Source organism: Manacus candei, unplaced genomic scaffold, assembly GCF_025592945.1.
Source record: "Manacus candei isolate 608988 ecotype Guabito, Panama unplaced genomic scaffold, ASM2559294v1 h1tg000034l, whole genome shotgun sequence".
In the NCBI taxonomy this organism is placed as follows: Eukaryota; Metazoa; Chordata; class Aves; order Passeriformes; family Pipridae; genus Manacus; species Manacus candei.
In genome coordinates, this window is record NW_026138082.1 from 7,717,971 (window position 1) to 7,742,331 (window position 24,361).

Genomic DNA, 24,361 nt, shown 5'->3' on the forward strand with positions numbered 1-24,361 from the left:
AAGATCTTCTAACTACTACCTAACTACTAATCTTTTCCATGTCTGAAGTACTTCAAATCAGAATCATATAAAAGCTCATTGAGATACATATGTGCACTAGAAACATTTCCATAGATCAGAAGGTTAAAGGTCATATCAGCATAATGTTCTTTATAAGGAATTTTGGAATGAAGTAAAGACATTTTTACACTTCCTTGCTAAAGTATGAGACAAGTTTTCTTCTACTTAACTTGAAGTATAGACAAATGCTCTACTAAACTATGCAATTCAAACATAAAAGAAAGGAGAGAAATTCAGCTTCAAATCTCTGAAGTTCAGCTTTCCAAGCGATTTAGGGATCATCTTGTATGAATTTTCAAGGGGATATGGTATCCTAGATCCTGCAGACATCTGTTGACCTAACTGAGACCTCTGAAGTCAAAGGTTAAATGTAAGTCAGCTGAGAGGGAATTAACTTATTTTACTGCTGATTGTATTTTAAAGCACAATGTAACTTGGGTCAGGCTGAAACTGGTTTCCCCTTCCCCTCCTTGAAGTTCTCAGATTGTTTCAAGACATCTGTACAAAGAGGTAGAATTCCTCTTCTTCATATGTAATTTATCTAATACTACAGTTCATACCTTGGCCTATTCCAGAAAAGGTAATAGCAGGTATTAGTATTTTTTTAACAGGACCCAATATTGCATTCCTGAAAAAGCCGGCATTTTCTTTTCTCAGGGGAAATCTGATTGAAGCAAAGAGACCTTTCCATGGTTATATATATTTATTCCTTTTCAAATCTTCTGAAGATCTTTTCTTCTTGGTTACACTGGTTGCTAGAGAAAATTGAATTTTCCAACTGTAGAAGACTGTCTTCCCTACTAGCCCATTCCCCTTTCTGAGCTTTTCTAGACAAAACATCCTTGATTTCTACTACTTGAATTTCTCTCCTTGATCAGGAAGGGGGAGAAGTCCAGGTTGCCCTCAGGGGATTCTAACTATTTTTGTATAGCAAAGGTTCAAATCCATCATTTGAATCTGCATGGCAAGAAGTTAACCACATATGCCAACTTATTACATGAGGTACAACTAATCTTTTATATACATAAAAGTATTTTCAAAGCAATGTTTGAAGCTATCCTCAGGAAAAAAAAATCAGATACATGCATACAAATAATTTTAAATAGATGTAAATCGAGGGCTTGAAATTATTTTGACTTGGTATTCTTGGAGTATGATGAAGAACTGCTGTGCTTCAACTGATTGATTATTTTAAAAAGTGATTTATAACAGGTATATGATGCATTACATAAGAAAAAGCAAAATATAGCAAGAAACTTATTTAAAAAATGTTGGAACTTAGTTTCTGAGTTTTCCATAGTTCTTTTGTTTAGAGTCACTAGCACTTCAGAACAGGTTTTGTAAAATTGCTCCATGTGGAAAAAAAATTCTCCCATACATTTCATATTTCTCCTTTTTATTATAAAGGACACTTACACAAAAATAGCAGATTGGTTTCTTAAAATTTTATTTTCTTTATCTGCTCCCTCCCATTTATAATCATTGTAATCCTCACAATATATTGACATGGAATTGATTGTAATATCACAAGGGAAGCATTATGACTGCAAGTAGGCTATAAGCAGCAGGTTCTTAAAGTGAAAAGATCCGGTTTCGATACAAGTAACATTGAAAATAAAGAGCACTGGAGAAATAAAATGCTGTTTAAGATGGATTTTTTCTTTGATACTTGTTAGGTATTATTTGATTAAAAAAATGTCAACAATATAGGACAAGCCAACAAGTCAGAGGATTGGTCCAATTTGTGTACTGTCCTGTGTTCACCAGCAGGAAGAAGTTTCCTCACCAGGCTGAGGAAAAAGTTTTGAGTTCAGATGTTAAATACTTAACCCCTGCTCATCCAGATACTTGCTCAGCATTCAGGGATATGAAATAAAGAAAATTCCTGAGTCAAAGACTGTATCTTCATATTCAAAAGTCTTTTTTACTTTCATGCAGTTGCCCACTCCCTATCACGATCTGTCTGTACATCACTGGAAAGTAATTTTCTGATCATGCAGCTATGGAGGTTTTCTAATTAATATTAGTTAAACTATTTTCTTCAGAGATTTGTTACTTTCTTTCCACATAGCACATGATAGTGTACTCTATCTGTATTGGGTTTGCATGGAAACATTTTGGTAGCAGAGGAGACTAGAGTGGTGGCTTCCATGAGAAGCTACCAGAAGCTTTCTCAATGTCCAACAAAGCCAATGCCAGACTGATCCAAGATGGACCCACCACTGGCCAAGGCTGATTCCATCACGATGATGGTAGTACCTCTGGGATGATGGGGGGGGGGGGGGGGGGTGAAACAACTGTGTAACTTTGACCAGAAAGAGTGAAAATGATCAGTGAAGAAGGAGAAGGTGCTCCAGGCACCTGCAGCTCCTGATGCAGCCCCTGGTGAAGCAGTCTGTCTCCCTGCAGCCCTACAGGGGAGCAGCCCCTAGAGGACTCCACACCAGAGCAGGTGGGTGCCCATAGGAGGCTGTGATTCCATGGGAAGTCCTTGCTGGAGCAGACTCCTGACAGAACTTGTGACACCACAGGGAACTCATGCTGGAGCAGCCTGTGCCCGGAGGACTGCATCTAGTGGAAGGGATCCATGCTGGAGCAGTTCATGAAAAACTGCAGCCCATGGAAAGGCCTCAAGTTGGAAAAGTTCATGGAGGACTCTCTCTTGTGGAAGAGATTCTGTGCTGGAGCAGGGGAAGAGTTTGAGGAGTCATCCCTCTGAGGATAAAGGAACAGCAGAGATAACATGTAATGAACTGACTGACCACAACCCCCATTCCCTGTCACCCTGTGCCACTGCAGGGAGGAAGCAGAGAAAACTGGGAGTGAAGTTAAGGGCGGAGTGGGGAGAAGGTACTTTTAAGATTTACATTTTATTTCTCATTACCTATTCTCATTGATTAAACTTATTTCCATAAGTTGAGTCTCTTTTGCCCGTGATGGGAGTGGGCGACTGATTTCTCCCTGTCCTTATCTTGACCCACGAGCCTTTCATTATATTTTCTCTCCCCTATGAGGGGAGTAATATAGTGGCTTTGGTGAACACCTAGCATTCAGCCAGTGTCAACCCACCACAGTATCCTAAGAAACCATGATTGTTACAATTCCAAAATATATATCACATGTCAGAATACAGCATTAATAACTTCTAGTTTTCACCTCATAGTATTTAGTAGCAGTAGTACTGCTATTGGTATTATTTACTGATACTTTATGAACTACGTAGTTTCTTTGAACTAGATAATGAAATGGCTTGATACAATGTACCTTTTATTCTACAAACTTCTTTTCAAATCGATGAAATTGGTGTACATAATTTCTTGGAGAATGAATAGAAAGATTAATCAATTTACTTCCTTAAATTATCAGATGCTCTCTATTGATCAAAAATAAAACCATTACAGTTATAATAACAGAAAAGGAAATTAAAAAAGTACACAGCACTATATGTAATTATAAGTGCCTTTTCTGAATCCAATCATTCAGCTAATTTTCATGCACCATCCTCTTCATATTCCATAATCTCTATTCTATTTCTTTTGTCATGTGGAATTGGCTGCTGCATAATCTCTAGCCCTATTTTCCACATTTCATAAAGAATATTACATTTTTATAACTATCAGTCACCAATAAATCTGCAAATGTTCCCTTACATACAGTCTGAGTCCCAGCTTTCTAAGCAGAAACACTACCTTAAAGTCTGACATTTGCCAATATGCACCATATGTGTTGAGAGGTTTTTCTCTTTGCACTTTTATTGCATAAACAGTAGAGTAACCCTTCAACACATTGTGCAGGGAATTTAAAAATGTGTAGATTGTAGTATCAGTTATGAAACTCCTTTTATATACTATTGCCTTTAGTTATTTGAGTTGCATTTATTCATATGTATGGGGATATAATATGATTCAAAGGAGAAGAAATTTCTGGATGTCAGTCATCTCAAGAGATTTATGCTTGAGATAAATTAGCTTTTCTTAAAATTGTCACATTTCTGCTCAAAAGCTTGTAGAAGCTTCTCCATACTCAGAAGACCTGCAAGAGGTGCCCATCACCCTTTTCTGGGATGAACTATAGATTCCTACCCTTCTCACAGAGTCTCTTACAGGTAATCGTGACAGAGAGGAACTTTCAAAGGGAAGCTGCATTTGCCTATCTAAGTTGTCTTTCCCTGTTCCCATCTGCTTTTCTGTCAGTGTTGGAGTATTCCATGCATGTCCAATAGAAATCATGATCCGTGTTAGTGGATCTAGCTAAGTTTCTGATCTGTTCAAGTTCACCACGGCTACAGATCATCCACAGGAAATGGTTTTAAATCCGCTGTAGTTACACACTTTAGCAGTATTTGGAGGTTCTGACCAGCTGGACTCCTCTTGATCTTCCTCCTCCGAAATGTTCTGCATTCTGTTGCTCATCATCCAGTATCTGCATCTTTGGCCTCTGGTGCTGGCCAGATAAGATGGTAGAGCCTCTCTATTCAATTGGGTACAGTGGATCCTGACCTCTTCTCTCTGCTCAGAATTTTGTTTTCAGATAAACATATAAAGAAGACAAAAAGCATGAAAAAAGTCATAAGACCGCTTTAAGAAAAATATTATTACTGATATTTTATTGTAAACTACTAACTATTAACCACAGCAGATATTCTGTCTTTTCCTTTCTGTAAGCCAAGAGAGAAGAAACCATACTAGAGAGGTTGAAACAGGAGGATGCCACTGTCAGGCATAAGTATCACCTGAACAACAGGCATAGGTGTAATCTTTTCTTTTGTTAGAAATTATTTTCCCCGCATGGGAAAAGAGTGATTATTGTGATATCTGCAGGTCTGTGGACTCACTAAGGGTGATATGCTGTGCTTGAAAAAATGCATCAGATTATCACATCCATTGCCCAGTTCTTCACTTAAGGGTTCTAATCCCTTGTCCTCTTCTCCCTGTGGTACCTTCCTTTCTGTAGGTTGAGACTCCTGCCTGCGTTATCACAACAGTGGTGGATTGATAAAGTCACCAGGTTCAAACCCAAGGCCTGAGCTAGTGCGTAACATAGAGTGTCAATTTATACAGTTAGTTTTACTCTTTTCTGCTTATTTAATTAGTATTTAAATATTCCAAGTGAGGTGGAATAGGTCAAAGAGGAGCTAGCAATGACCTGAGTCCAGAGTACTCTATAGCCTATTATTGGAGAGGTCATCTGAAGAGTGGAACAGACAAGTCAAAATTTACCCGCTCTCTCATTAAGAGCAGACTGCACTGAGGTTTCTCGCATCCTAACTGCATTGCCCTAGCAACAATATTATTATTTAAAAGGGAACAACCTCTTTTTTCAGTACTGTGACTAGCCTTCTTTTTAACTGCCTAGCCTTAAAAAGCCATTGCACATTAAATATTTTACTTAATTTTTTTTGTACTATTGACGAACTAAGACTGTTATACACAAAAGACTTGTGAAATAACAAAAATAGAGAAAATCACTCTTTTACATCTGAATGAGTCTGAATGGAGTAGGTTTGTTTGTTTTGGAGGTTTTGTTCTGTTTTTCTACTGGAGTAGTGGAAGGTATAGGTAAACCTGAAATGCAAAAAGGTGTTGAACTGCAAAATCAAGCACTCATCCTTAACCGTGGACTCCTATGCTTATTATGCCTGAAGGAGAGTTCAACTCACAAATACAAAGGCTATTTTATCGAAGCTACCAGAACTACAAGCTCGCTCTGGACTCTGAAAGTCACACAATGTTTTACTCAAAGTTGTCACCAATTGTCAAGGTTTATTTATACTTACCAGACCTTATAGGTCTTCAGATTGTATTTTAAGTGACAACTCTGAAACCAGAGGAATAGTAAGAATCTCTGAGTTTTAGCTGTTTGGAATTTAGCAAATCAATCTGTTGATGTAAAGGTGACATTTGTGACCTGATGGGGTAGTTCTGTGTGCATGAGAAATTGTGATGTGCAGTCAGAGGTATATATCCCTGGAGTAATCTTTTTATAGAAATGTATATATAACTTCTAAAAGTTCCCATTCTCATTGAAAATCAATAGCAATCACAACCCAAAGTGCCAGGAGGCTCTGGCAGACATGTGGTGGTGGATTAAAATTGGATGGCTGAAATTGTAACAGCCTTCAGCTGCACCTTCCACTCCTATGATGGATGTTGCTCCCCCAAAGCAGGGACAACTGATCTGCTCATGAATCACCCAGTCCACTGCTCATCTAAAATAAACCGACTTGGATTCTGGCTGTAATACGGACATTGAAATTTGTCTTGGGAGAGAAAATGTTTATTATATGGGCAGCAAAGATACCTGGAGAAGTTCGGGAATCTGATTTTAACCTGCAGCTGAATGATCTCTGTTAATTGTAAAAGTCAAACTCAGTAGGCTCCATCAGGTGATTTCAAAGCAACAAAAATGACTGTTTTTCTCATTCCCCCACTGTGCACGTGGTGACCCAATGACCTCTTGGGCAGGAGCTCTGCCTAACTTCAGTACTTTTCTGAGGAAAAGGAGAATCACTGCTGGCTGGAAATATTGCCCATATCTATGTCCCCTTTTCTCTACTTGTCTATCTGTGAAAATACCAATACTGCAGGTTTTGGGAGGAGGTTAGCAGTGGTAGGAGATGGATAAAAATAAACAGAGCACTTAGGCACTGCAAAGAAAGAAACAGGCAGAAAAAAGCATGAGGCTAGCACCAAGGTACTACAGTAACAAAATGCTTGTAAGGGAGAGGGCAGTCATCTTGGTGTTATTGCCTTTTCTTTTTGGAGTCATTAAATGATGATGGTATCAATATACAATCCATCCTACATGAGATTATGTAGTAGCAAAAAATATCTTTCTAAGGAGTCATCAGATAAAGTCCTCCAGCCAATTTTGTTTATATTGGTATCTAGGGACATAAAAATTTGATTTCTATTTTCAGTGCTTTAGGACATCCTGTCTGATTTTTGCTTTGGTTTTTTTTTAGGCAGTTCAGGAGTAGATCTTTACCCTGTAGATGTTGCTTGCCAGTCCTGTGAGGATGTCTGTGATATCATAAATCATCTATAACAACACTGGAGATTTTTCTTAGGCACCTGAATCATACTGCAAACACCTGCATTGGGAACCTCTAGCAGTATAACAGCAGTTTTCTTAGCTTGACTTCCAGTCAAATTTGAATCAATAGCTGTTCACTCACACTTCAATGAATGTTAGCAGTGGTAATTTTATTGTATAACATCCTGAGTTTTCAAGGGGAAATCTGACTTGACTACATCAGCAGCCAAAAGCATGCCATAGCTAACCTTCTAGCATACTTGAGCTTTGCCTCTGCAGCTTTACTCTGATAATTTGTCAGTAACTATTTTCTTCACCAAAGACACATAGCAGTTTGAATTTGAAAAGTTAGGTATACTTAATAGGAAGGAACTATTTTTACATAGAATCAAACCTAGAGGAATGATCCTTTGACTGGTGATTGAGTCTGTATCTGTGTACAGACTCAGAGTTTTAATTGCTTGTATTATAATTGCGCAAATATCTGTCATTAGGATGTCCTTGAAGATAGGCTGTGGTACTAATCAGATTTGTCGACATGAAACAGTACATTTCTATTCTCTTTTACACATCATAAACTCTGACTGATATTCCCAAGGGGAAAAAATGCATAATGTGTCATTTATGACCTGTTGCTTTCACAAATTGCCTGCATTTTGTATGCAGTAGGGTAACAAAATGCTATTGATTTTGAATTTGACTTAGGAAGCTGATCTTTATTGCTGGTTGTCACTTGGCAGATTTTTCCTCCCACTGTGAAATGTTTGATCTAAAATTAATGTTTTGGAGAAATGGAAGCAGTGATGGTTTTACAATATTTAAAAAAAATTGCATACATTCTATCCTAGGAGATAGACATTATTTATAAACAGAATACACATTCTATAAATCAGACTAAATTTCAAATAAGTTACAAAAAGCATGTAATATGCCAATCTTGTTCTGCTTACACAACACTGCTGTGTAGCAGAGCAGCTTTTTGGGGCTTAAAGCAAGGCATGGATCAGTACCAGCATGCTCGTGCAGAGGCAAGCTTAAAAGGTAGAGCTAAGGGAAATACACACTAACATAATGCACTACATAATAATAATAAAAAGAAAAGAAATCTAGACTAGATTGGGGTATGAATTTGAAAACTCTACAGATATGGCAGATTAAGAGTTAGGGAACTTCTGACACCAACATTTTCCTTCCCAGTTCTATAGTTTTATGGGAGACATATAAAGGTCATTTCAATATCACTCTGGAATATTGTTTTCACTTTCTACAGAAAAAGGAACAAAACCAGTATTCATTAGCACAAGGATTGGAAGACTTTTTTGGGTTTTTTAGGGAAAAGTGTATGTACCTATGGGTAATATTAAACATCTTATCGTTTATTCATGTATTTCTTTAAGAATATCAGTGTTGTGATTCTCAGAAACAGCTACATACCTGTTGTGATGGTGAATGTCTGAAAGTCTTCAAAAGCCTGTACCTTAGCTCCAGAAATAGTTTCTAAATGCATATTTGCCATTTTCTGTGTCAAAAGTGAAATTTTAGGTGTCTGTGTGAGCAAAGGTCCCTGAAATAATTGAAAGTAATTTATGAAAGTTGGTTTCATCAACCAGACCAAGAATATATGTAACATGTAATTGAATATTTTAAAAGTAGATGTTGCAAACTAAGCTAAGTGGAGATACTGTGGTCTTCTACTAGTTTCGACTGTAGTGTTATGACTATTTTTACTATAGTTATTGCATATAATGAAATACAAATGCCAACCAAAACCATTTAGTTTATCACTATCCTATATGAGGAAGATTAATTTGAGAACTTTCAAATGTGGTCAGGCTTCAGTTACCATAATTTTGGTTTGTGTCAGAATTAACATTTTTAATACCCCGGGAAGAAGTAGATTAATTCACTTTTGGTAATGTCCATTAAACAGATAATGTGTGTCAACTGCTCACTTAGCTAAGTAGTACTCACCTTCATACCAGGTTTCTAGCACCAAGCCTATACTTTCTGGAACTAAGTCTGCTTTGGCACTGTAATTCTTGTTTCTTAGGAGATTATAGCATTTAGTGAAAAATTCCACAAACAAAGATATTAAAAAATCAGCTACAAGCTTCTTCACAACTTGTAAGGACACTGTACATGTAAATCATTTGTGTTTCTGTGAGATGAAATGGATTAGATATATTTCTACTGCCACTGATACGTGTCCTTGACAGCAGAATTCCAGCCAATCCTCAAGTGGCAGACACATTAGCTCCATCACAGTCAATGGAAGTACACTTAATCACATCACCTGAGAATCTGACCTGCAGCCCCTAACAAGACTGTCCTTTATAGGGTAAGGTTACTTTATGCTTTCATCAATCACTCTTCTAGGTCTGTAGTTGTTTGTGGCAGATTAAAAAATGTCATATTAAAATCCAAAAGGCTGTTTCATCATGTTGCTCCCAAATTACCTTTACTAAAAGTAGGCCCAGTTGAGGAAAACCTTCTTCCAGAAAGAGCAAAACCTTTTTTTAAGAATGTGATATTTATATTTATTTTAAACATTCTTATTATAAAGCAATTTCAAAACAATATTCATATTCTTGATTTTTAGGCTCCAAGTTGTCTTGACTTTTCTCTGCTTTGACTGTTTGCATAGGACATATGTCTACAACTACAACAATAATAGATGGTAAGAATGGATCCGTTCCTTCATCATCCATGAAAGTGGGCAAGAAATCAGTTACAGAAGACCTCGTGACAACATTCAGCTCACCAGCAGCATGGCTTCTCGTTGTTGCTCTGATTATTACCTGGTCAGCAGTAGCTATTGTAATGTTTGACTTGGTGGATTACAAAGACTTGGCAGGTAAAACTCAACATATTCTGTTTGACACCTTGTATATTAAAATTTTAAAATGTATTAAGGAATGTGTATTACACAGTTATGCATGTGTCTTACTTTGGGGACAGCATAGTGTCTCTGCCAAGTTTACCAAGAGAGAAGATATAAGAAATGTCAAAATGTATTATTACAATTTAAGTCTCTTCATTTTGCAACCCATCTTCATCCTCAAAACCATGCATATTGACAGTAATGTAATATGTATATGAGCATGTATAGTCAGATTTCCATTTTGCAATTTCTATATAAGTTTTTCAATAAAAATAATTAATTCATATTTTCTGAAATATAAAGCCTTTAATAGTTGCCTTAACTATTCTGATATCTGCTTACACATTTCAATGACTAGAAAAATGCAGATAATTTCTAAACATGCTAACCTTAAAACTGATCTTCAAAAACCATAAGCACAGAGGACCAGATTCCTAATATTAGCTAGGTCACATCCTTGTCTTCAATACTCTAGCCTAGTTTAAGACTTGGCAAGCTGACTGAACAAGATCGAGTTTAAAGGTACGTATAGATTAATGAGGGCAAAGATGAAAATAAAGTGGGTGGTACAAGGATTGTGATTCTAATTGAGGAACTGGAAAAAGGAACAGGGAATAGAATGGAACAGAATTTTTATGCCTTTTGTCTGGCAGTTATATATAATGAAAAATAAATTAATTACCTATGTTTGCAAAGGGTGTATAATGATCAACAAGATATTAAGGCAGTAAAACTTAGGTGAAACAGCCTGTAACAACTGGGAAACCTGTATGTGATGCAGAAAACAAATGATTACAGTACTTTTCTTTCTTAAAGTAGAGCTCCAATTCTAAAGTTATCACTTCTGTCACAATAATTAACTAGGAATTGAATTTCAGACTTCAACCTTTTAATTCAAAACAAATTGAGTTGATGTTTTGGAGTAAATTTCCTGGACTTTATTAGTTTACTGATAAATTCATAGATTTTTTTTTTGTCCTGCTATATATCAATATTGACTTCAAGATTTACTTAAAAAGCTTTTGAGACACAGATAGATCTTGAAAGAAACCAACTAATCCTGGATCAAAGGATGTCACAGAGTTTGAAATTTGGAGAAAATGTACCACAAAACTTTCTTAATTTTTTTTCTCCTCTGTCTTTGTTTTCAGAAGGACATCACTTGAGTTCCAGCAAAACATAAAGTTATTTTTTAGAGATCTTTCCAATATAGACATCAGATTTTAATTTGGACATCACACACTGGATACTACAATGTATATAGAAACCAAGAAAGAGAAACTATCATATTCTGCTTCAGTTTTCCATATTAACCATTAATCAATCAATCAATCAATTAGTCAAGTTCTTAATATATTTTATATGAACAATCAAGAAGGAGGACATAACTGAGACTACACTCTTATACTAAGCAATTCCTGAACTGGCTGGCAAGTCACACATGTTTGATATATAAGTCAGGGTAATGCAAGTCAGGGTAATGCTAAGTAATAAGAATTTGTACTGGAGACTGAAGGAAGCATCTAAGATGTAATTCTGCTCATATTATATTGACTAAATGAGTTTAAACGTCACCAATGTTGATGGAAACTGACATTTTCAGACCAGGATGTAGAAATAAAATAATATTTAATCTGAAGGGTGAGTTTGCATTTTGTGGAGGTCTCTGAGAGATGATACTTTAGTACTTTGAGTTTATGAATTCATTTCTTTTCTTTTCCAATGATATTAATTAAGTGATTAATTAAGCCAGCATTTAAATCAGGTCTTGATGGTCAACAGTTAAGAGAAGAAACTACTGTACTTCTTTAGACGAGGATGTATTAGACTGTTTTCTGTATTTACATAAATTTAACAATAGCTACGTAGCTCTTACCATAACTCTTGGTTTGGTTTTACTTCTGGAGTTCCTACTTCAAGTTAAACACACTGATTTATAAAAATTCCATTAAAATAGCTGAAGATTTCACATAGAATCACCTGACTGTCATTATTAATACTAGAATGATTTTCACTCTTGGACAGCTAGGCCCTTTGCCTCCAGTGAAGGCCCTTTGCCTTCTTTTCACATAGAAAGTAGAATTTGGAGCATATTTGGAGCATATTTGGAGCATATATAAGTGACTCCTTAAATCTAAAACCCAGTGATATTTTCTCTTGAGTTTGACACTGTTCTTTGAAGAATCAGACCTGCATAAAAAGCATGAATAGTTGTTTTCAGGACTGTAAATATAGTTTTCAAGCATGATTAAAATTAATTTCCTAGTTTTCAAATGCAAATGAAAGATGCCAAAGAAATTATATTCAACTGCATACTTTTTTAATCCATAAAACACAGAAAATTCCTTGTGTTTTTCCTCAAAGAACACTTGCCTTTCATAAGTCAGTGCATTCAATTTCTTTCCCATTTCTCTACCTGAAGTTCCATGAAGTTCAAGTTTAGAAAGTATGCATAGCATATGAATGAGGCAAGCTGAGAGAGTTGAACTCAGTCTAGAGAAAAGGAGAGGGAGGGATGGCCTAGTCTGCAGATTTTTGAAGGAGAGCTACAATAACAGAAGACTTTCATCCATGGCCTCCCACCAGGGACTTCCACTATGTTTCTGTGCCAGAAATGACTGTTTCCATAGCACAGCTGTTAACAGTAATTCCACTGCATAGGACTGACTGCACCAGAAAACAAGAGCAGGTTGGCATAGTAAACCTGCCTGGGAACTGTGTGGCTGAGGAATATACATGGATTTGGTCCCCCTGATTACACTACAGAGCCACTAGCCTCTGGGCAATAAAGGAAGTGCAATGCCCTAAATTATGAGTTACCTAGACAACACATAGTCATGGAGGTCAGTAGAAGTACAACACATCAGCAGAGTAGAAAGTACTTTAAACTGGAGCATTGTTTTCCTTCAATAATTAGCAATTTTTATCTCATTATCTAAAAGACAAATAGTTCCAAAAAGACATATAGTATTAGCATACGCATTTTATCTCTTATGTATTTTTTTAATTTATCAGTATGAACTTCACACTGCCTTCTGTGATTAGAGTGCCAACCCATAGATTTTGCTTTTGATTACTATGGTTTCACGTTCTTTTAGAAGTAAACTATCAAGTTGGGGAAATTTGACAATTTATATAGGATGAAATTTGTCCCGCGAGTAACTATATGAAAAAATGGTGCTTAGTTTCATCCTAAAGTAAATGTGGTAAATTACTTTTGTGGGATGCCTTTTTACTCAGTATTTGAAAAGTAGCTTTTAGAACTGACAGAGGCCGAGCGTGGATAACACTGAAGGTTCAGGTAACTGAAGTTAGATTACATGAGTTCAAGCTTCACTCATAAAAAGATTTACAATATATTTTTGTGTAATTCTACATGTCCAGAACATGATGACTGTAAATACTATAGTACTCTGTATTATTCAGGAGGTGCTGGTTATGATATAAAATATACCATAAGAGGAGAACTATGTTACAGGTTGCATGTGTAAAGCTGTGCCTCCTTGGTGGTTATGCATTAGTTTGTTTAGAGGTTAGAACAAAGATCGAACCTGCAAATCATCTTTAGCTTTGGCATTGGATTTTGAGGAAAGCATGAGACAAAAATTAGATCAGTGTTGAAAGTTTCACCCCAGTTCTATCTACCCAGAAGAAGGAAACTAAATTTTTGCAGTGTTGTGCTTTAGTGTATTATGCTCATTCCTCTGAGGAAAGAAATGAAAACTTGCATTCCTATCATGCTGTATTGTACAACTATAAACATGACTGAAATATTTGTAGTGTGGTATGAAGGTGACATGCAATACAAAAGCCTGAGATAAGAAACCAAAAATCTTATGCAGTACATAGTGTGCATGAATATGCAATAAGTATCATACTACATTGAATGGTCTCATACATTTTGAATATCTTCAGATATGCATAAAAAAATTTGTTTTGATGCGTGTGTTGCAGGAGTTTATTACTACCATCCTTTGTGTTAGAAAATACACCTTTTTAATTGGCTTCATAATTCATGAATATATTTCATACATTTCTTGCATGTATGACTGGATTATATATTTTAATTGGTAAATGTAACTAAATACTTTAAGATTATTTTAGTCTTAAAGATTAATTACCCAGGAATTCACATTTGGTAATGGGCTAATAGAGTGTTCAAAATTCCCTGCCATCTCTGTGACCAATTACAACCAATTAACACCATCCTAATTTCAGATTCAGAGTGTTCAATATTCAGAGAAAATTGATAGTGATTTAGCCAGTCACCTAAAGGTCAGACTAAATCAAACCTAATGAAACCTCAACAAATCTAGGAAACCCAAAATTACCCACAAAACAATCTAAGTGAAAATATAGAAAACACACACTCACACACTCCTAGCAGGATGAGCTTAGCATTTTATCACGACTGCTTTCATAAATGAAAAAAAGAATAGGCTCTTTGTTGTGGATAATTTGTTTTGGTCAGCCATCAAGAGGCTTTTTAGACACCTGAAGCAAAGCAGATCTCTGTGGAGGTAATACCTGTCAATGAGAGAAATGGGGAGCTAACAGGAGATGGAGGCATGAAGCTCCTATCCACTTAGATGCTGTCTGTAATTTTTTTCTTTAATTATTTTTTTTCTTTTTAAGATAATGACAGAACATCTGACCAAATTGTTGTGGGTTCTCCCATACTAGCTTCTGAATAACAAAGCCTGAAGGCACCATTTCTCTTCCTGAACTCATGGTCATTTCTATTACTGTCTTGTAATCACAGAAAGTTTTGGCTGGCCCTGGGTAGTATGCATAGAATATACCTATTATTATTCTCCAGCAGAGGAAAACAAATGAAAATTAGAGAACCATTTGTCACATAAAAATCTATATTTTGGAACAAAAAGATGCACAAAAGTAAAGAACATGACTCTAAACCACTTGTATTTTATTACTGACATGGACATTATTTTCCCTAGCCTCCTTCACAGTAAAACTGTAAGATGCAAAACCTATTAGGTCCAGAGCATTTTTTCATTAGGAGACATGGAATTCAGCAAAATATGGCTATTCTACTGGGTTTCTTTTCTTTTCTTCTTTTTTTTCTATTTTTTTGTGAGATAATAATTATTAGGAATATATACACACATTTTTCTCCTGTAATATTATCTCACTGTAGTCATCCTGTTGGGCTCATGTTCACTGGAAATTTTAAGATATGCAAAAAAAAGTGTACTTATATATGCTCTTATATTTACAACATATTCACCAATGTTAAAGCTGATAATACCTCTGCACTTATTTAATAAAAAAATGAACTTCTGTATGAGTTTAAAGCACCAGCAAATTTAGTGGAACAAATAATTTTGTCTCTTTTTCAAACATGCAAAACCCTAGGCAAATCACAGAATCACAGAGTAGGGTGATTTGGAAGGGATCCACAAGGATCATCAAGTCCAACTCTTAGCCTGGAATTTATCAAAACAGTGCTACAGTCTTCTGAAATACAACTTTTACTGTATTTACAAGTGCCAATCCAAAGCATGATTAAACAGCTTATCTATTTCAAAATTCTTAATGAAATTCTTAACTGAATTATACGAGACTTCAACTAATGTACCCAAAACCTACAAAATATTTTTTCTCTTTCATAATGATAAAAACAACTAAAGGAATTTAAGCCAAATTCCAGTTTAAAGAAGGGCTGCCCAGATGACATCTGGTTTGCCATGTTTCACTCTGCAGTGGATCTCATAGCTGAGTTATAAACCCCTAGAAAATGAGTTTACACTGGAAAGAATGACAGTCTATGAAGTATTGCAGTGCTGCAAGTGCTGCATTCATCCCAAAAGGTCTAGCATATAAAAGATGATAAATTACGATAGATCAAACTTCATGAAGTCATGAAGTTGAAAATATGAAATTTTAGAAACTGTCTTCATGAATAGGGAAGGATTTAAGTGGAGAATTCATGCTTAAATATGCTTCATGGGATAAAAAACACAAACCAAATTTCAGGTGCATAATGGTATTTGTGAAATTTTTAATTTTAAACAAGCAAACCAAACCAGTAATTCACTTCAGTAACAATTGCAGTGATGCAACTCTTTGGTTATTTGCTGTTGAAGAAATTGAAGTAACTCGACTAGAATCAACTGTATGTGATTTATTCTTTTTGGTAATAGAATTTGTTTGTAACTTGTGAAAATACCTGTATCTTATTCAATCATATTTTCACATTGCTCTGATTCATACTGTATTATCTTACACCTAGATCATACTGGTTTTTTTGAATGAACTCCAATTTCTGCTTCATAACAGCAGCCCCACAGAGATTAAAAAAACTCCTCCCTTCACTCCTTAAGTGTTTCCTTTAACCAAGAGACAGCTGAGAATGTTCATTATTGCTAATGGTGTTTCTTCCTTTTTTTTTTATTGGCCTTTCTGGGGTTCATCCTGTTGCCATCAGCTATAGACACCTATTCACAACATTGCGATGATCCCTGTTTACCACCTGGTAAAGACCTTCTGCCTGCAGTGTTCTGAATACGTGTGTGCGATGATAACAAAGCATGGGCACAAGCAGAGTGCCAGGATGTGGCACAGCCTTGCTTCTCAGCTAACCCCAACTCTGGATGGCTGGGGCTGCAAAGTTCATGGCAACAGCCTATTCCTGATTTTCACATTGTGCTTGAAGTAGACCTGACTGCTAAGAGTTGACTCCAGTCAGGCGATTCCCAGAAAATGGTGTCAAGCTGAGATACTAATTTTACACTTTAAATGTCCTTTAAAAATGCCATTGTACAATTACTTAACAGCTTTTTAACCTGAAGCTAAGATCTGTGTTCTTAGTCAGAGAACTGAACCCATAGAATGAGGAAAAAATAAAGCTTCAAATTATTTTAGATAAAATGTCTGTCTGTTTCAGAAAAAGCCACCTAATGAGGGTCTTACCAACCAAATCAAAACCTTCCAGCTGAGACTAAATCAAGCCATATAAATTACATGTAAAGCCCATCCTAAACATACACTCCTGTCCACGTGTACAGCTATATCAAAAGTACCTGAAATTATCTGATACTTTATGACAGTTTGTGAATTTCTTTCTAAATTTTGGTGAGTAGGTTCTAGTTATGCCTACTTCTTTGTCCGCTTTCAGGTGAGGTTTTCTCTATGGACTTGACCTCAATACAATTATCTAAGGCTGATATTAGAAAGAGACAGGGAAGATTTAAACTACAGGTTGTAGTCTTCATATTTACAATATAAGTACTTATAAAATGGAAATTACTGAGAAATGCTTAGTCTGCATTTTTGGTATTGTTTTTATATGCAATAATTCAATATACTTATAAGTATAAAAATTAAATCATTATTTTTATACTTATATTTCAATGACACCTGTCCAAGTTTTTTTCTGGTGCTTAAGCTTAGTGCTATAAAAATGTTAGTCTCTGAAACAGAAAGATAAGACCTAAGGACAGCTATGTTGATAAACTGGAATATTAATAACGGAAGATTTTAAGTTTGTATTGAGTTTAGTATCTTAATTCACAGTGTAGAAATAAAGTACTATTACTACTAAACTTAAGAGATATAAATTTTCAAATTAAAATATAGGTCTCCATATTTAATTATTTTATTTTTTACTAAAAATAGGATATGCTTTATCACAAACTAGTGTTAGGCTTTTGTATTTTATCAAACATGACACAAATTCTGTCTTCATCATCTGTACCTTGTCAGTATCAATGAAGTAGTTTATATCTCATAGATCAATCTTTACACCAGATAATTACCATCATTTGTAATTTAATTGCATTCAATTCACTGAAGTCAAAATATGTAATTGATGAAAATCTAACAATTATTATCTAATTTGCTGTAATTTGTTAAAAAAAAGGCCACTTTAGTATAGATTGAACTCTGAATTTGTATTTAACAATTTGACAAACAAAAAAGATTTATAGGGGACTATATTTGTGGTAAAGTTATTAAGACTGGAATAATTACTGAAGTAATTTGCACAGATAAATCAATTAGTCACTTATTGTAGTGCACTTCATAGGAATAGATGACACAGACCATGAAACATAACCAAATTTGCTTGAGGCGCTACAGCAAATCATACCATGTGATTACTCAACTCTTGTTTCCAAAAGTCACTGTTAAAGGACCCATTATGAAACAAAGCATTTTTCTGTTCAAACATACCACAATTTTACTGAAGTTACTTTGTCACTTTATCAAAATTATCTTCTATCCCACGAACACACTTAATGCCAATTGCAGGACTTGAGAAATCTGTCATTGGTTGGTTTCAAGGAGCTGTGTTAAGTGTGAGATATTAATTATCATTAAAGTTATGAATTCAATTTTCAAATCAATTGGAGTTAAAATTGTGAGCCAAGGAGACTTAAAAAATGAAGAAATTAATTGTTCAGAATTCTTGTTTTCACATTTTTAATCAAATTACTGTTTCTGTACCAATAATGCTAGAGAGCTACAAAGAATTTGATGTGCCAGCTTCAAATTACATAGGGAGTTTTTAGAAGTATTAAATACCTATAACATGTCCGAAATTATTTCTTAGAGAATTATTTCTTAGAGAATTATTTTAAAGAAATTTGCATATTTTTAGTAAAGAAAATCCAAACAAGCTTCCAAATTGTTATGCAGATATCTATAGTAGATAAAAAGCTTTCTCCAACTTTCTACAACTGAGTTTTCCCACAATAAGGTTTTGTTGAAAAGTAACATACAAAGTCCTTTAATTTGATTGGGATTCTTTCTCAGTCAGCTTTAACTCTTACAAGTTTCAGCATTTTCCAGAAAGTTATGGACTTAGAATTTTGACTTCTCACTGAAAACGAAAAGGCAAAACTGTTAATTATTCTCATCACAGTGATCATGCTAGCAGAAGTACAGATAAACTTTAACTGATCTACAAAACATCTCTTATGTTATACCAAGTAATAAAAAAACATGACAAAACAAAATGTTCTAGCCAAGCCTTTTTGTTGGCACCAGTGTTGCAGAATGTAAGTAATTTATCAATGTGAATAGTTGTACTGACCTGGAATTAATTATGAGTGTAAAGTTACAGATCTAAGTGCTTAACCTAAGTGTACAATGACAAATAGGATTTAAATATGAAATAACATCACTAATAGGATCCATGACATCACTAATAGGATCCATACCTCAGTCGTATGAAAATAAGATGTCATGTCCATGCTTATTTTTCAGGCTTCCTTTCCTTTCTAGTCAATGGAAAGAAATTGACATCTTTGGAAATTAATTCATATAATACTAAAAAAGATTTCAGTGGAAAGCAAGAGACTTGCCTTCAGAAGTTCACAATACATTTATCTGCATTGGCTTTTGAGGGAGTCTAGAAACCACCAGGGATTCAATAACATTTCAGGTACATTTGCCTAGGTAGGATAATCTAAACTTAAAGCCGCGATGAAAGGAAATTACATACTGTCAACAAAATTCTTCAATATTAATTTTATGTTTCATGCCTAAGCTTAACCTCATGAGTATCCATTTACTTCCTTTCCCCTCCTTGCTCCTTCAACAGGCATTTAGTAATTTTTCTACTACATTGTCTAAGGGAAATGATTGGCTCAGTCGCTACTTAAAAGTTCAGCGAAAGGTGGAACGTCACAGCCTGTATCTGTCTGAGAAATACTCTGTATTCATAAAAGCTATTTACAGTTTAAATTCAAGATCCTGCCCCTTCTACTCTCAGCACAATAGTTTAGAGATGATATGTCATCTATTAATTATAGTTTATAGCTATAGATTAGTTACAAATTATATATTACACACTATATAACATATGCTAGCAAAAAAAAAAAGAAAATTGTGAGCTTACTTTTAAAATAATTAGTGTTCTAAGGTTTACTAAGAAATGAAAAGTTGGACAGAAGACAGCTGATCCAGTCTGAATATACTGAATGCAAAACTATCTTAAAAAAATCTCATCATACTATTCCATTGTTGGACATTTGTAAATTAAAAAAAATGAAATCAAATTACATGAAAATATCAAACTCAAACTTTTTAATGAAAATCTGCATTCTTTCATCTTCACTCCTGAATCAAGAATATGCAAATCTTCTGGGAATGGTTGACTTTCTTTGCATGTGTTTGAGATAAATGGAATCTTTCTCTGTACTTGTTACCACTAGAACTGCTAAATTTCTTTTTTTTCTAGTGTGTTTTGTTCTACTAGGGACCTAGTAGAACCTGTTGTCAAAGTTGTGGGTAGAGCTAAAAGCATGGATTTAATCAGTTGTAATTTTCACTTTAGCATTAGCTGCTATCATGTTCTTCGGAATTTTAGGACACATCATTACTGTTAGCATTACAATTCAAAAATGTTGGAAATACAAGTTAAACAGAAGATCTGTGCGGGAGATAATTTTCCAGGCCTGTGCCACTTGCATCAGACCTCAAGTGAGATCACAGTATCAGTTTGAATACAAAATTTCATTTTGCAAACACCAATAAAGTGTCATCTATACAGCTCCAAACTGATTTTTCTAAACTTCGTGTGTTAAACAGGATTTGCAACTTGGGCCTGTTAGTGTGGGTATGACCGGAAAATTTTGCCTCCAGAGACTTATAATTTCTAATACCTTTTCTTAGTGGAGTATGAAGATGTCATGAATTAAAGACCAGGATATGATATTGAAGACTGATTCATGAGCAAAGAGGGCTTGCCTTGGGGTGGTTGGAATAATTTCCTCTGCTCTTGATCTTGCTTTTCTCTGAGCATCTCCCTTGCCTGCCCAGGGGAGACAGCTCTGCTAACTGTGAAGCAGTTCTTGAACTGCTACTTGATAGATGAGTATATTCAAATAAATTGATACCAGTTCTTGTTTAGTTTTCAGCTGTATTCCCTGGGGCTGTAAAAGCCTGTGGCTGTAAAAACAACTGAACCCTCTGTAAGCAACCAGTAGATAAAAGGAGGGTGGGTATCCACAGTGGAAATCAAGGCAGCTGTCCAAAGTTCAACCCTCCCTGCTTGTGAATCAAAACCTTTGTTATGCTAAGACACTTCTGACCATGTCTACTCTATTAGTCGACTTCTACTCCTCAGCATCTCTAGATTAGAATGAAGTGAGTTTTGGGTCATAGATTTATTTTTTAATAGCCTAAATTAGTTGTTCATTCTCCTGGTTAATGCTTTAGAAGAGTATCTGCGGCAAATCAGTTGAAAAAATTAAATCTCTACATCTCAATGCATGAAGTCAATGAAAATAAACAAAGTAAATAAATCAGCACTCAGCAATTTCCTTAGTCAGAACTTGTGTAAGGGAACAGGTTCAGGGGGACATGTGATATGAAGAGCAGGAAATTGATGGCACTGAATCCTAAACAGGCATCAAGACGTAGAGGACCTGACTCAAAGAAAAAAAAAAAGCAGCTGAAAGCAAGAGCTTATCTAAAACAATGAATGTTAGGTAGAAACAAATCTACTTTTATACTTTGTCCAACCAAGCCTCAGAAGGAGAGCCAGAACCTGGAGTACAGGATCAGACCAAATTGTACACTGAGTCCCTAATCACTCTGCAAATAGCAAGTGCAATAGGATACAGTTTATACCAGTCTTGCATAGGAAGGAGAGCTGTCCTCAAATCCTCTAATAATAAAAATTAACATTCACAATCCTTATTTCTGTTAAAAGAGGTGGTCTAATTAGTCCTGTATAAAATGAAGATTAACTTTTATCACTGAAGGAGTTATTTGTTGGTTTTTTTTGAAACCGCTTTTGTTTTATACTCTGCACTCAGGAAGATCTGTTAACAAGCTCAGCACAGAACCACTGAGAATCATTCATGAGACACTGGAAGAATCTGCTGATTGGATTTATGGCTTTTTTTCTTTACTGTCTGACATCGTATGGAGTGATGATGATGATGACAGTGATGAAGGTATTTGTAATGTAAAGACTTCTGTAACTGCTCTAACTGCTGTTTTACACGCATTATGCTGGCTTACTCAGCTTTTAACCTCACAGACAAGATCAAACAAAATGAAAAGTAACATTGTTGCTCATAAAGCATCTACTGGCTATTCCGATCAGTAAGTTGGTCTCTTTGTTAGCTTTCATCTCATGTTTAATGTACCATTACAGAAAAGCTGTCAGAATTAAATATTACCATTACTACATCTTAAAGTAAAGAGCATTAATTTGGCTATACCAGAATATAATTAAAAAGCAACATGTACTGAAATTGAATTCTGCCTGCTTGTTCATAAACTTTACATGTCATCAAATTTCTACTTTTTAAATATGTTCATGAGCTCCTTACATTAGCATCATATATGAACACTAAGAGGCTGCTGCATGTGAGTCTGTGAACTGGGCATCCTATTCTGAGATAAGATTTACAACTAGTAGAAAGTCAGCCTCTCAGATGGTTGAGAAACAGAAAAGATGAAATATGGAGAGCTTGGTAAAATTTGATCAGAGTTCATTCTTGTAGTTTAATAGCTCCCAAAGAACCTGCAAGCTTTCAAATACTTGAGTGTGTAAGTGTTAATGGCAGTATGAAAGGTCATAAAATACCGGACACAGAAAAATGCAAGATCTGAATGCTCGCTAGGTGTTTGGAGACCTTAGTCCTAGCAGCTTTTAGCCCAGGTGGAATTTCATCAATATCAACCAGCAGTATGAAAAGGCAGTAAGGCATCTTATGTAATAAATATATTAGCACTGTATATAAAAACTAAGTGCATGTGAGCTCTGTGCTGCAGTCAGTGCAGCTGAGGCTGCACACTAACCACAGTCATTCAGGCTCAGGCGTTTAAATTGTCATGTCCTACATGGAGGTGGAATAACATACTGCAGCAATCAAGTGTTCATAGTTCCACCAAAATAGTTTATTTTTTTTTGCCTTGGATTTCACTGGAAGCATTGCTAGATTTACAATCTTCCAAAACTGCATATACATTGTGTCATTTGGAACTAAACCCAGACTACTGGGCCTTTCCTTAAAACATGGAAATGTGCATAAAACAAAGCAAATTGTAAATAGTAGTTACAAATTAATATTCAGAAGCACAAACGCAGATTTGGATCTTTCCTTAGTTACTAGTGCACCTTGAATTTATCCACCCAAAACTCTATGGTAAGAGAATCTTTATGAAAAATTCAAAATCTCAGAATAGACGCTTACCATTTAGCCTATAAAGAAGAGAAATTATTTTTTGAAATTAAAATGAGAAAACATGAGAAAAAATGTTGGTGTTTTTTAAAAATCTTTTCTCTGACATTTGTTTTCTTCTCTTGGTTTAGGTGAAGTGGAACCTTCCATGAAAAAAGGTTGGTCGGTTGCTTTACTATAGAGGGAAAATACTTTGCACCTATTTTAAGAATAAACTAGTATATCTGTGATATAAAAGAAACTCAAGTAATAATACTTACTGTGCTGTTTGCTGCTCTGTGAGACTTCTTGAGTATTCCATTATTACCCAGAAATTTTTAAAAATTATCATAAAAAATAGAATTATAGATATATTATCTGTATCCTTACCCTTCATGTGGGACTGTTGTTAATATCAATGAGTTATATGTATGTCTGGATAGAAATAAAAATCAAAAATAATACTATAGAATACTATGGAAAGAATATATAGTGAGAAATAATGAGGCACCATAAAAGCATTTTATCTTGTGCCAACACAGGACTCTAAAATAAGGCCTGATTCTGAGTCTTCAGAAAAAGTACTTAGTTATAATTGAATTCTTAAAGCAGACAAGTGAAGTAAATAGGATTTATAATATAAATCTTTATAGATATTTAAATTGTTATGATGAAACATAAAACTAAAGTTCAACTTCTATTAAATCAAAATGAAAATGTATTAGAAGGCTTGAGTTATTGATGATACGATGTAAAGCTTTTCAAAACTAGGGCGTGTTTTTTCTCCATATGGAGCAAAGGCTGAGAATAGTAGGATATGGAACCAGCCCCATGTGATCTGAATTTGATATTCATCAATTTCTCAAGAGGTAAATGCCTGTGTTGAAGAATCTATTACCCCAGTTGCTGCTGAGATCACAATCCAGTTTTCTCTGCAGTTAATTGGAACTGGATCAAGCTTCTATTTAGTGACATATTTTGTCATTCTCAATAGAGCATCCAAGGAATTAATAGGCTTGAAGAGCAGGATGAATCATCTTTCTATGGGTGATCCTTCATTTTTAGGAAAACTTATAGACAGTGTAGGAAAACATTCCATCTGTTTACTCCATCAGTAAGAATTGTAAAATGTTCAGCACCACTCTGTCTCTTCTCCCAGAGAGAGAAATGCATTGTTAGTTTTAAAAAGGGGTGCACAGAGTTTGAAGCTGTGGACTGTTGTTTGTAGGGATGCTAGGTACAT

General features: G+C 35.2%; 1 protein-coding gene across 10 annotated transcripts in view; it reads left to right on the top strand.

The window, feature by feature from the left end:
• TRDN (triadin) overlaps nucleotides 1-24,361 on the top strand; it is a 224,279-nt gene that overhangs the window by 21,874 nt on the left and 178,044 nt on the right. For 9 of the 10 annotated variants that reach the window (XM_051792113.1, XM_051792115.1, XM_051792118.1 and 6 more), the window contains exons 2-5: nucleotides 9,740-9,949; nucleotides 16,425-16,472; nucleotides 21,763-21,903; nucleotides 23,271-23,297. In XM_051792113.1, coding sequence (XP_051648073.1) covers nucleotides 9,740-9,949; nucleotides 16,425-16,472; nucleotides 21,763-21,903; nucleotides 23,271-23,297 — 426 coding nt within the window. The remainder of the gene's footprint in view (nucleotides 1-9,739; nucleotides 9,950-16,424; nucleotides 16,473-21,762; nucleotides 21,904-23,270; nucleotides 23,298-24,361) is intronic. The other variant, XM_051792117.1, reaches the window with a different exon arrangement.